This window comes from Hippichthys cyanospilos, chromosome 13, assembly GCF_059441005.1.
Source record: "Hippichthys cyanospilos isolate Australia breed blue-spotted pipefish chromosome 13, RoL_Hcya_1.0, whole genome shotgun sequence".
Classification (NCBI taxonomy): Eukaryota; Metazoa; Chordata; class Actinopteri; order Syngnathiformes; family Syngnathidae; genus Hippichthys; species Hippichthys cyanospilos.
Window position 1 is genome coordinate 3772567 of NC_142381.1, and position 13519 is coordinate 3786085.

A 13519-nucleotide genomic window follows, 5' to 3' on the forward strand; every position below is an offset into this window, starting at 1 on the left:
AACAATCTTAAAGCATCCGGTTTACTTGACAGTTAGACAAATGCAATACATTTTTGACAGTAAACAAAAAGTAAGCAGCAAGATGTTTAACTGGCATCCTGCAAAGCCTCTTTGACTTCAATAATTTTGTGCAGTCAGCTTCTTTAAACCAGACAATTTCCTTGGAAGCATTATTTATTCATTTTACAAATATGCTTGTATTGGACTTACACAAAAAATAAATAGTATAACGCTACATATGTCTCCTTATTTTAACATTAATGGAAAAAAGGTTAATATTAATCTGTTTTACTTGGTCACTATTCAGTGTTTGTGTGTATATTATATATATATATATATATATATATATATATATATATATATATATATATATATATATATATATATATATATATATATATATATATATATATATATATTGTATGTGTGTGTGTGTGTGTGTGTGTGTGTGTGTGTGTGTGTGTGTGTTTGGATTTTGGGGTTTTTTGTATTGCGACATGCAAGACAATACAAAATATTTAATTCAGTGTTCAGAACAAGCTGTATTACAATTAAACAGACATGGAATTGGCCAAAAATGACCTTAACATAATTTAAGAAACCTCTAAATTCTGCACACAACATTAATACCACATTCCAGTTCTGACATAAAAGGAAGAAGTCCAACTTAAGGCACTAAGAACTGCTATCAATGGAAGATCATTTGTGTCGCAAGATTCACCTTCTGGTTTTAAAAATTAGAATCTTGGGCAACATTACGGTTTCAGCAATTCTTAACTACTATAAAAGAATTATTAGTAGAATAATTCTGTTGAATACAATCAACTTCAGAAGTATTTTTCCAATGGTATACTGCAAATGTAATTACATTTGACTGAAAGCATTTCCCTTTTGGCCCAAAACTATTATTAAATTAGCAAATGGCAAATAATCCACATATGATTCAATATCAACCAGGGGTGTCCAAATGTTGAGGGTCGCATAAACATACGCGTAAATGGAAGAAGACAAGGGCCATTTTCAAATTCTTCGACTTTAATTTCGCAAACACACTAAAACAATCAAGCAAGCAATTGGTCTAGGCGTGCCATCATTGAGTATTTCATGTCGATTATTCTTTAGAAATACTCCATTGATCAATCAAATAATTCGATTTTTTTTATTAAAATGATTTCTTCCCAATTAGAACCACTTTATGTTCAAGTCAGGAGTGTGACAACAAAAATCAAAAAGTCCAGCTGCAGAACTTCGCAGGCTGTGAGAAATGTTATTCAAGTTTAGCATGTTGCGGGCCACTTAAAAATGGATGACAGGCTGCAAATGGCCCCCGGGCTACAGTTTGGACACCACTGTCCTATACTATTTCCCGACTGATCCCAACAACGTTGCGTTGGAAACCATCAAACATTATTGACATACAAAATGAGGTTTTGATTAATCGTGACATCTTTGTACTATATTGCATATGCGATCATGAGGGCCTGCAAAATGATTGCGTGGACAGTCTCTAAAGAAAATACAAACTTGGATAAGAAAACAAATTTAAAGGCAAACCTCTCTACTGTCCTAAAATTGACAACATTCAACAAGGCATCATGTTTTCCAAAATAATTTCCCATTATACGTATTCATATTACGTTTGTATTAAAAATGCAAACAAACAAAAAAATAGCACTGCACTTTTTTTCGGCGCATTCATAACAACACTGACATTTAAACTGGAGATTTTTTTTTTTTTTTTTTAAGAAGACTTCATCCTTTATTTATTTATTTATTTTTTTTATTCCATGGAAGCTATTTTCCCTACTTGGGGTGGAAGTATGTATTCAATAAATAAGAATGAACACTGACTTAAGTTCAACTGAAACATATGAGCAGCAATGCAAGTTGTCGTTTTTTTCTATTTGGGCTTTTCCCAGATTATTTCCGATGCCTGTCGTTTCTATATGTCAAATACAAAAATAATCCTGTGGAAAATGTGTATCTTTTGACAAATGTAAACAAAGCCACTGCTTGCATAAATAATGAACAAATAAATAATGGAGACAAAGCAAAATGCCACGTATACAAAACAAGAGTGAAACTGTCAAATCAATTTAAAATAAACAATCAGAAACACATGATGAGCAAAAAAAAAAAAAAATACTGTGTACTACTAGCAAGTGTTTTTTTTCCATGTTTGTGTGAAATTTGAATTCATTCAATATTTTCTATATCATAATTCACTTGATTCCCCATGAGAACATTTACCCAAAAATATTGATTTGGTCTTTCAAACAATTCAAAAGTACACTTAAAATGCAGAGAATGTTTCACAAATATAAACGACTACCACCTGATTTTATTTTTGCCCCCTTACTCCCATTTAAAATTGTAAATTGTGGCGAGACTAAAAATGAAAGTACTTGAACTACTAAATACGGCTGGGTACTGTTACAGATGTTCAAATTCCATTTAATTCGCTTTTATCTTCGATCCAGCAATGGATTTCATGCAGTATTAATTCAACTTTCATATGGAAGACATTTTAATATGAATCAATGTTGCAAATAGTAGAACCTTGTTGCTCCAACAGTGCAATATTATAAACTATGAAAATTTACATTGAGAAATAAACATGTTATTAATCATTACAAGAATAAAGTAACAGGAATTACTAAGTGGTTTTTAGAATTGAATCGACTAACATTTAGCGTTTTAGCTTCACATTTCGCACCCGATACACGTATGTGCTAGCTTAGCGATTAGCATTAGCCTCAAATTGATCGCCAAAAAAGCATGTTATTCTCATTTATCACGATAACGTACGACACATTAGAAAAATGGATTGAACGCTTTAAAAACTTCATTTAGTTTTAACTAATTTCCTTACAGAGACGTTACTGATAAAGAACTACATCTTATTAAAGCACTTTAGCATTGAGCACAAGCAAAACGAGCTTACCGGAAGTCAACATGAGAGCTCATTTGATGGAAAACGGCTGCTCACATCAATGTAGGTGTACACTTCGTTATCCTAAAAAGCAAGCAACTTATTAAATACTGGCTGTTTATTATGATTCTCAAAAATGTATTTCATACCGGGAGATTCCTCGTCGAGTCTATTAGGGATATACGCCACCGTGTGGCCGAATGAGGTATTAAATCCAAATGGCAATCGTTTAGTAAACATGCATTTTATATGTGTGTTACAGACCGATTTATGGTTTTATGAATCTATACGGAGGGTAATGTCGAGTATTTTTTTAAACCCAGCCCTTACAATTGACTGCTCGATTTTGTGACGGTGTAATAAATTTGTTAAGCGCTGTATATACATATTCATTTATTAACGCTTTTTAGCTGTTAATTTCACTCGGAAGAAGACCGGAGAAAAAAAGTTGTTGTTTTTTTTTTCGTTTTTGTGTATGATCTTCACTTTGGACGCATAGAGAAAACAGGAGTGCCATGCAGAAAGGCCAACATACATTGACTTGCAAGGATCCAGGTTGAGACTGGAGCCAGGACGTACGTTGTGCGCAGTAGCATCATGTAAAATGTTACAAAGACAAGATGATAATCCTCAGAGCTGACAAAATATACATCTAAACTCAAAAAGTCAGTCTTTACATTGCGAAGATGAAACATAGAGGAAGGAGCTTCTCAGATGAAGAGCCCTCGGAAGAATGGAAGTTGAATATCGTGTGAATGCGTGTTTTTTGTGGATTGTGCTACAAGAGGGAAGTTACCATCACGTCAACACAAAGTCCAAAGAAGGAAGAATAACTGCTCATGAGTTGTTGCGGAGGGTCGGGACTATGCCCTGTGGCCCACAGAGTGTCCCCGATGTCTGTTACGGGACATGAAGAGCAGGACTTTGCGGATGCCGCTCAGGCGGTCTTTCAGAGAGGTGATGGCGAGGAAAGGCAGCTGGGCTCGGCCCTCTAATGGAAGAACGGCAAGTAACCACCAACACCATGATGGACCATTTGGACTGGCCTAAAGGCAAAGTAGGATTAGGGTGAGAAACATAAGATCCAAATATATTAAAATGATTGAAGTTGGGAGGCTCATATCAGCCAAAGCGCTAGTGGTATCGGTGCATAGTACCAGATATCACTCAGGTGGTAATATTTGTAATATATTCATGGAAAAAAAAAGATAATAAATCCTGGAAAACTCATTTGGAAGGTCTAGCATGAGATCAATTGTTTGTACTTGTCTGCGCGGTGATAAATACCTGAAGTTCGGAATCTTTTTCAGGTATGGGTCCAAAGTGCCCTTCGATACGTTCCTTCTGCTCTGTTTTCAGCGAGTTTACCCATACCAGGGCCTGGTCATACACCGTGTCATGTAAAGACTGGAGCTCCCCTATTGCCAAGCCTTCCACCTACAAAGGATTCCAAAATTCATTTTGAGGCCTTCAAAAATCTCAATGTCATCGTTTTGCTGCCCTCTCGCTGACCTTGACATCTTCCAGGTACTCGATATCGGCTGTGTTGTAGCCATCCCTCTCGCTGTGTTGGATGACTTTAAACCTCCGCCTGCCGATGGTGTCCACGACCGAGCGGCCGTCGGAGAAGAACGTCACGTCACGAATCTCCAGCAGGCATCCGTAATCTGCGAACCTAGATTCGAGGACGAGGTCATTATTACATTCTCGACATTTAAATCCGCTTGGGAGGGCAGGAATCTCGCACACCCACCCTTTGAGGTCATCCCCCAGACACATGCCGAAGCAGTTGGTTCCCGTCTCCATGCATCGGCGAATCATCAATCGGTAGCAGGGCTCGAAGATATGCAGGGGGCAGGGCACAGTGGGGAAGGCCATGGTGCACACAAATATAGGCACGTTCTTGTTGAGGCTGCGCAGGCAAAAAGACACACATCGTATGAATGGAAATTAGAGTTATCCGCAATCAAATACCGATGTAAAAATACAGACCTAAATAACACGAGATAAGGTTATTAACTATAAATAGTTTATGGTGATACTTGACACGTCTCCAAGAGGTCAGTGTGTCAATTCCGCAAATGAATCACAGTGGGGCAGTAGGTCAACTCGCAGGTTATGTCAGCTCAAAAACAAGGGCGTGGCCAGGGCAAAAGGAAGTGCTTCGAAATATCTGTCCGTGAGCGGACAAGTTATCAAAGAACAGATCTCAGGGATCTCTTTGCTAGCTTTGGCCATGCTCAACACGTCGCAACTATAAATATAGAAGGGGTTTGCAAATGGGGGTGTGTGTACCCCTGGGGATACGGAAAGCCACTTTCAGGGGGCACTTGAGATTTGAAAAGGGTTTCTGTAGGTATCGCCAAATTAATTTATTGCTGTTTTGAATGCATCTTAAATCAAATGTAATTCCAATGTCTGACTGCATATTACATATGTTGACAGGAACACCACATTTTCTTTTCAAATTACATGCAAATAAATTGGAACAGGAAGTAACTAGCATAAGTTTTAGTTTAGTGTATATTTCAACTACCCACAAACCTAATCAAATGCTTTTTAAAGACAACGTGGGAAAAAAAAACAACTTATTTTCAAATTAAGAATAAATTAGTTGTAACATGAAGCCACTGACTTGTGTTATAGTTACCCCTTTGCAAAATGTTCTATGCCTCATGGCCCTAAGTCCAAAAATGCTTTGCATTGGTTAGCAGGTACTAAACTGAGAAATGTATTTCACACACATTTAAAAAATGGTTGGAAAACTACTACTCTAAGATACTGGTTCTGAAATGGAGATATGTGAAACAATTTTAGGTGTTAAGTGAGTTTTTAACAGTGTTTCTGCAGGTATCAGCGAACTTGATTCATTACATTTTGAAGTCATGACAAGAACAGATTTCTTTTCAAATTAAGAGCAAACTATATGGAAAATGAAGCAACTTATTGGTAAACTGCGTACAGGTGACTTCTTTTCAAAAACAACATTGCTCTAACAAATGTTTCATCAATGAGGAAGTTTAAAAACTTACTTTGAAAGCTCAGCCATCTCCTCGTCATGAATTTTCTGTCTTTCCATGAGCTCAGACGGAAGATACCTCGCTATGAGATTTTCCATTAACGTGGTCTTGCAGTATTGTCTTTGGACTAGGTACTGTGGAGGGACGGAGACATTTTTGAACTCACCAAATACGGCAAATGGCAGTATCAAGCTCAGGTTCTTGGATTTAAAATGTTGAATTCAAAAACAAGTATTCCAGCGGGTGCGCTAAAACTGGAGTCTCACATACTTCAGACAGCTCTTCTTTGCAAAGTGGACACTTTGGGTTGTGGTCCAGACATCTCTTGAGACACTGGAGACAGAAGGTGTGACCGCAGGGTGTCGTCACCGGCTCATACAGCAATCTGAGTGGAAATGGAACAAAAGCGCCGTTTAGCATCTTTTGAATGGAAGCACTTGCAAATGGATTTATAGAGCACTTCACCTCATGCAAAGAGAACATTCCAGATCCGTTGGGTCCAAATGTTCCCCGAGTGGCGAACTCAAGGGATCGTTTGCCTCTGCTGACTCAAAAAGATGAAACGATTGCAGCGATTCACCTTTTGCAGCGCATTATTAGCATAGTGAGTATATTAGCATTTGTGTGCTCACCGGATTTCAATCTTTTTTTTTTCGCGTCGCTCTTCATCTCCGCTCCTGGCTCCTCCTCCTCCTCCCACTCTTCCTTTGTGGACCTTCGCTTTCGTTTTTGGAGAAGACAGCGGTCCGTCTTCCCGTCTTCTTCAACTTTGACCTCGTTATCCAAAATTCTGGCCGTGGAAGACACACTCGATTCCGAAGACGGGATGGGGCCAAGGAGCTGAGAGAAGGGCGTTGGAATTTAAAAATAAATAAATAAATATCTACACACAGGTTGTTTGCGTGCAAAGTCTTCTCTTACTTGAGAGGGTCCAATGATGCAATTCTTCATGCGCCCTCTAGAGGACAGGAGGCTGGGGAAGTCTGCGATGTGTTCGGGCACCTGATCCGTCACGGGAGCCAGGAGGTCACTAAGAAGCTGAGGAAGCAAGGATTTACAAGACATGCATTTATATTCTTGAAAAATCTTGCTTGCCAGGTCGGTGAAAATGACTACCTTGTGAGCTTCATTCCTCGCCAGTCGACAGTCAGGCTCTAAAGAAAGACATAGCAGATATTCCCTCAGGGCTTCCTCGGTTCTACCTAGTGACACCAGGGCCTGTGCCTTACGAACGTGACCCTGAAGGCATCGGGAGGTCTTGTCAGAAATTGATCAGGATTTTTAGCTCCAATAAAGACATGCATATGCAGTACCTTGGACCACAGAGGCATGAGTCTGCAGGCCATCTCGGCATCCCTCAAGGCTTTCTCGTAGTGTTTGAGACTGGAGTGGATCTGGGAGCGGTTACTGAACAGGATGTGGTCCGTGGGTGCTGAGGTTCATCACGGGAGAAAAAAATAAGCGGTTGTATTTAATAAACAGCGATACAAAAAAAGCGCATGGCTTTTAACGGCTTGTCTTGCCTGGCCAGATGTAGGAAAACCAAAAAATAATTACACAGGGAATCGATTTTATGACGTTCACAATGGAAGTCCAAAGATTCTTAAATGGCGCTGAAAATAACTAGAGCTGTGTGATACTTCAGATTTTGCTGTCGATTGAAACCAGGTATATATCGCTGCCGATACCGATCACCAATACCGATACCCATGTGCACACAAAACGATTGTGTGATGGAACAACGAGAAACCAAAATAATTTTAAAAATATAAAGGATCTAACTGGTGTTAATATGATACCAAAACCAACTTTAGTTTCATTCCAAATAAGAACCTGGAACAACTCACTCAGTGCCATTGACAGCTTTTAACGTCAAAGACCCATTTGAACTTGGCTGGCAGTACATAAGATAAAAACCAATATGTTTCCAAACTATTTCACAGTGCAGAAAGTTTCAACTGGATCAATAATATGTAAAGTTAAAATCGGACAATAAAAGAGAGTTAATGCGTTTTAAGTTATGTAAAAGAATGACTATTTCAAATAGATTAGGTGGCATATTACAAAACGCCCGTCTTACAAAACCATGCAGCACTATCAAGGTCACCCACATTGTATGTTTCATAACTCCCCAAAACTTACGCAAATGTCACATTTAGCTCGGAGAACAAAGAGGGGGATATTGCTACATTTCGAGTGAATTCAAAAGGTGAAAAAAAAGCATCGACGAAAAACAACAAAAGAAATCCTTTGGAGGAAAATGGAACCAAAGATGAAGCAACACACACACACCCAAAACATGCGCCGATTCTATCAGGAAACCATCAGACTTCCCTGAGGGCTTGCCCTGACTCCACGCGCAACAGCAAAATGCCTCAGCACAAAATGAATTCCACGTGTGACCTCAATCGAGATGATACACACCTTCCAAAATGACAACGATTATATGCGGCTTTTTTCTAATTCCAGATTTTATAGCCATATAATGTAATTGCAAAATCGTTTTAAGTAGTGTTTAAGAGATTCAATGTGGTTTCCGCGAATTGTACAATAATAGCTGTATTTTGTTGTACATTTATGATAAATTAAAGTTCATACCCAAAGTATGAAGTCAAAAGTATGGAAAAACCCTCGAATTTAATGTACCGCCATCCATTGGAATAAATGGGTCACATCTACTGCTGCTGATTTGTTTGTTTAAAAAGTAACAAACAAAAAATTATTGAACGAAGACACTAGGGAGCTGAAATTTCACCAAGATGGTGTCAACACATAGATTGTGCCATCACTTGGCTAAAATACTGAGTCATGTAGAAAAAAAATAACCCAATAATGGCCAAAAGACTGCACAAGGGTTAAGTTCGTGGCTGGTATCAGCATTCTTCGCGACTAACTGATTCCTTAATACAAAGCCAGTAACACCCTGAGACTGATACCTTGTTAGGTACTGGTACTCAGCCATCTTGACTATTTATGACAATGACGTATAGTGACAGGCAAAAGAAATTCTACATGCCATATTTTCAGACTATAAAATGCAACAGATAAGCCACACAGCTTGTTAGAATATTGCACCAAAACAACATAACATGCCTAGATATCTTTACTTGTGAAGAGTGTTCACTAGTGTGGAGGAAAATAACAGTTCAAAATCATTACTTCATTAGTGTTGTTTTCAGTCTCCCTTTGAGGAAATTGCCGCCTTGTGGCAAGAAACAAAACTGAAGATAAGCCACACTGGCCCAGGCTAAGGAAAAAGCAGCAGCCAATAGTCCAAAATTTGCTGTAATTTACTGCAGTTTACCTTTTTGCAAGATTTTGATTAGGGTGGTGTGCATAAAGACTTTTTTCAAGTCAAATAAGCCCCACGGCTCATCAATTGTTGCGTTAAACGACGCTAATCGTCGTTCCTAAAAGACAAGATAATGTCTTAGTTTAATCTTGTGGTTATATCACCCTGTCTGGTGTCCCGTTTCAGAAACGAACTTGGCCTACTGAGCATTCCTAGCGGTGACCTGCAATAATACCCTTGACCTACATTTGTGTCATTCTCCCATTACACAACCAGTGAGCCAAAGGGGGCGGTCTCGAGCTTACGCAATGTTTGGCCCACTGGCCCAGCCAACATTAAGCTTGTTATCCAACACGTGGAGACGCAGTGCGCGTCATGTCAACATGCGTGCACGCACACATGCTATCAAGTGAGCAGCACACACTTAGGACAAGAAAACATTGACACATATTGCAGTATCTTTCTGTAAATGTGTCCCGTGTTTATATATGTAACCTGTCTGTCATGAGCACTTGAAATAATAACAATGAACCTAGTAATCGTCATGATAATGAGACTGATTAATGATGGGAATAATTGTAATAATAGTGAACAATGAGCAAAGATAAATAAAGGCTGCATGTATTTGTGGCATTCTTTTTTTTTCTTTAGGAATCCAGAAATTCAATACCTTATATATATATATATATATATATATATATATATATATATATATATATATATATATATATCAATAGTGTCAATATGTATACACACACACACAGTATGTGTTGAGCTTAAGAAGTCTAAAAAAGTCTGGCAGTGAATGAGTGAAAAAAGAGTCAAAAAGATATTTCGTCTATCATTGCGGATCTATGATAAGATATCTTAATCGTCGAGTGCAGCAGGTCTTAAATGGGGGTATGTGAGGGCACTACATGAGATTTTAACAAGGCTCGTAATGAAGACGCATATCTGATTTATTGCTTTTAATGGAAAAAGAACAGTACATTTTCTTTTCAAATTAAGAGCAAATTAATTGCAATTAATTGCAATTGTGTTTTAAAATGTGCAAAATGTAATACTTTTTTAGTTTCATATGGATGTGCGTTGTCATTAGTGTTGCATTATTTCCAGCGGAAATAAAACAGATGATGTGACGCAATTTGAAAAATTTTCACCTAGAGCTACCACTACAAATGTAGTTTCAAAGTTTAACGAATCACTAATGGCACCTCAATCTGTTTTATCCTATTTTTTTCCAACCAAAAATGTTCTTTAAGTTATTTTTTCATTGTCAGTCATTCTTTTTCAACTTGATTAACAAAACTAATTGATTACTATTTAATTCAATTGGAAGTTATATGGTTAAAAAAAAAAATCAGCACTACTGGTCTAATAAAACCGAACAGTACTCACATATCATGATTGCTTGGTTGTATTTCTCCAAAGCCGCTTCCACCTTCTTCTCCGAGTAGAGGCCGTTGCCCTCCCGTCGCAGCTGGCCGGCCCGGTACACCCTGGGGAACCATTTGGCCAGCAGGTTGCTCAGAACCACGTTGACCCGGTAGCTGTGCGCGTCTACTCGGGAGCTGATCTTGCATTCCTTACAGACCACCTCGTCTTTCTTGTCCCTCTCCAAACACTTTTTGCAGAAGCAGTGTCCGCACGCCAAAGTGACGGGTTCGAACAGGGAACTCAGGCATATCCGGCAGGAGATGTCTTCCCAGCCGCAACCTGTGGCAGCTTCCGCCTCCTCTCCTCGGTCACCCCCGCAGTCCAGCCTGGTGATGGAGGTTAAGTAGTCGACGAGGTTGCCCAGGTGCGCGGGGCTCAGTCGGTCCATTTCCGCGGCTTTCCGATAATCCACGAACGCTTCGGCGAATCTCCCGCCGAAAGCCAGCGCGTCCGCCCGCCTCACGGTCAGCTCCTGTCGGCTCTCTCCTTCCGACACCACCGCTAGCTGGCACTCGTAAATCTCGGCGGCCAGGTCGAAGTTTTTCGCCCGGAAAGCTTCGGCGGCGAGGTGAAGCATACTTTCGCTCTCCGTCCCCATGGCGGCCGGCTGTTTGGAGGAGCTCATGCGCGTGGAGCATCCCCGCTCGGATGGAAGCACTCAACTCCGTTGCTCCACGTACCACGCGCCTCATTCACCAACACAGGGAGGAGGGGGGCGGGGGGTGGTTACGTAAAACGCGTGTCACGTGACGCCTATCATGCGTTCTCATTGGGCGAGCGCGTGGTAAAAAAAACGGTTACAAAACAATTGGCCATGTAACACATTCAAGAACTGGAGTGACTGTGGGGCAACCGCCGATTTGACCTGCATTCGGGACTCTCCGGACGGGTATATATAACGAGAATCGCCATTAACCCAAATATAATAACACCGACATATAAATATATTTTTGTCTTGGCGCCACAAGCCCCCATGACTCTGAATTCTATGCCCCCAATAAAACAGAATGACATCTTTTTAAACCTGCCTCTTTTTAATTTAGGTCAATTCAGTCCTCAAATAAATGCATAAGTTGAGTATTGGGAATACAAGTGCAATTGCACATCCACTACAGTAGATGGCAGATGTCTTTTTGTCAGTGTGAACAGGGAATACGGTATTTGGCCAGTGTTAGTTGTACCCCCAAAGAGTAACTCTTAGGGCAGGGGTTCTCAAACTTTAAGAAATTAGGGATACCTTTTTAGAAAGCAAATTTTCTAAAAGTGCAAATGTTTGCGCAAACAAAACAAGGAATAATTTAAGCCAAACATCCAGTGCCCATTTTATTCACTGACAGATTCAATTTCACAGCAAGTATATTTGCAACTTTTCAGCTGTACTGAAGTTTAGAAAATAAAAGTCGCAAATTACATGCCTCCTTATGACAAACCTGCTTTAAAGAACTAAGCAGAGAGAGAGAATGGGTGTCACAGATTTGGTGAAAAGCTAAATATTGCGTTAAGCTTCATAGCAGAGGACGGTTTCGATCCGTCGACCTCTGGGTTATGGGCCCAGCACGCTTCCGCTGCGCCACTCTGCTGGTAGCTACTTAGTGTTTGCGCAGTACAGTTCTGGTTCTATTTGAAGAAATTATAATGCAATCGGAGAAGTTCCACATCTTATGCACAAGGCTAGCAACACTGACCTGGTGCATAATGTTGAAACCAACTAATTATTCTGGACATTATTGCCTCGCTCTATCACATTTCTTAACTTGCTATAAATGTTGCATTCTTTGCTCTTGACACACATTCTATTAATTTGAAGAGTTAAAATTTGGTTTCACTGATAAAGACTTATGCTAGCAGAGGATGGTTTCGATCCATCGGCCTCTGGGTTATGGGCCCAGCACGCTTCCGCTGCGCCACTCTGCTGCCAGTAGATGTGGAAACAAGCTCTCTGTTCTCCATGTCTTGTTCTAATTACAATCACATTGGTTGGTTTTATAAGGTAGTGTGGCCGAGCGGTCTAAGGCGCTGGATTAAGGCTCCAGTCTCTACGGAGGCGTGGGTTCAAATCCCACCACTGCCATTTCCACATCAAACAAGGAACTTGTGCTTAACTGTAAACGCAAGTGTGTTCTCTTGTGAAGATCTTTCTCCAAAAAACTGGATTAATCTGGTGTTTCTCAGCGATGTTTTCGTCATCGAGAAGCACAAGTCTATCTAGACAGCCCAGACCAGTAGGTCGATTTGCAAACCAACTCTTTAGTCTCCATCACTTTGACTAACCACATTTCTTCGTGTACCACACAAGTACCTTTTAGTCGAAGTATCAAGGTAGTGTGGCCGAGCGGTCTAAGGCGCTGGATTTAGCCTCCAGTCTCTCAGGAGGCGTGGGTTCAAATCCCACCACTGCCATTTAAACAAAAAATCCTTTCTTAGCAATGGCACTGGCCTTGAGGTTGATGTGGAAACCCACTCTTGATTCACCATATCATTTCCTTGCTCAACCACATTCCTCAGCATGGCCCACATGTTATTTTTTGCCGATTTATGAAGGTAGTGTGGCCGTGCGGTCTAAGGCGCTGGATTTAGGCTCCAGTCTCTCAGGAGGCGCGGGTTCAAATCCCACCACTGCCATTTAAACAAAGAAACTTTTCTTAGCTATGGACTCAGTTAGGGTTCTTTTTGAAGAAATTATACCACTCTTAGAAAAGCTCTACATCTTATGCACAAAACTATAAAGACAACCATGAGCTGGTGCTTGATGTGGAAACTAACTCTTTATTCTCAACGTCATTTCCTCACTCCGTCACACTTCTTACCTTGCCACAAATGTTACATTATTTGCCCTTG

At 40.0% G+C, this 13519-nt stretch overlaps 1 protein-coding gene and 5 non-coding genes across 7 annotated transcripts; 3 read left to right on the forward strand and 3 right to left on the reverse strand.

Moving 5' to 3' along the window:
* Positions 1-498: 498 nt before the first annotated feature.
* LOC148413484 (LON peptidase N-terminal domain and RING finger protein 3-like) lies at positions 499-11372 on the reverse strand. 2 transcript variants are annotated; one of them, XM_088430775.1, is made up of 12 exons: positions 10643-11372; positions 7266-7384; positions 7069-7191; positions 6874-6990; positions 6585-6792; positions 6418-6496; positions 6223-6337; positions 5965-6086; positions 4686-4844; positions 4445-4607; positions 4220-4369; positions 499-3978 (listed from the first exon to the last, which is right to left on the reverse strand). In XM_088430775.1, exons 1-12 carry the CDS (start codon positions 11304-11306, stop codon positions 3796-3798), a joined length of 2202 nt encoding a protein of 733 aa, XP_088286901.1. In that variant the 5' UTR covers positions 11307-11372; the 3' UTR covers positions 499-3795. The 2 variants fall into 2 exon arrangements, with proteins under 2 accessions (XP_088286901.1, XP_088286900.1); XM_088430774.1 differs by having other exon boundaries at positions 6874-7191; positions 10643-11348.
* An 817-nt stretch (positions 11373-12189) lies between these two features.
* trnam-cau (transfer RNA methionine (anticodon CAU)) lies at positions 12190-12261 on the reverse strand. Its single transcript has one exon. It is a non-coding gene; the product is annotated as a tRNA-Met (tRNA).
* A 262-nt stretch (positions 12262-12523) lies between these two features.
* On the reverse strand, positions 12524-12595 carry trnam-cau (transfer RNA methionine (anticodon CAU)). The gene has a single exon. It is a non-coding gene; the product is annotated as a tRNA-Met (tRNA).
* A 75-nt stretch (positions 12596-12670) lies between these two features.
* trnal-aag (transfer RNA leucine (anticodon AAG)) lies at positions 12671-12752 on the forward strand. The gene has a single exon. It is a non-coding gene; the product is annotated as a tRNA-Leu (tRNA).
* Positions 12753-12999: 247 nt separating this feature from the next.
* Positions 13000-13081, forward strand: trnal-uag (transfer RNA leucine (anticodon UAG)). The gene has a single exon. It is a non-coding gene; the product is annotated as a tRNA-Leu (tRNA).
* A 140-nt stretch (positions 13082-13221) lies between these two features.
* Positions 13222-13303, forward strand: trnal-uag (transfer RNA leucine (anticodon UAG)). The gene has a single exon. It is a non-coding gene; the product is annotated as a tRNA-Leu (tRNA).
* The last annotated feature ends 216 nt before the right edge of the window (positions 13304-13519 follow it).

Excerpts from the sequence above, each read along its gene's own strand:
- LOC148413484 (XM_088430774.1), bottom strand. The coding sequence starts at position 11,306 with ATGAGCTCCTCCAAACAGCCGGCCGCCATGGGGACGGAGAGCGAAAGT. Across the intron at positions 6,338-6,417 it reads GAATGTTCTCTTTGCATGAG|ATTGCTGTATGAGCCGGTGA; the intron begins GTGAAGTGCTCT and ends ATTTCCACTCAG. Across the intron at positions 4,845-5,964 it reads GAGATGGCTGAGCTTTCAAA|CCTCAACAAGAACGTGCCTA; the intron begins GTAAGTTTTTAA and ends TTGCCTGCGCAG.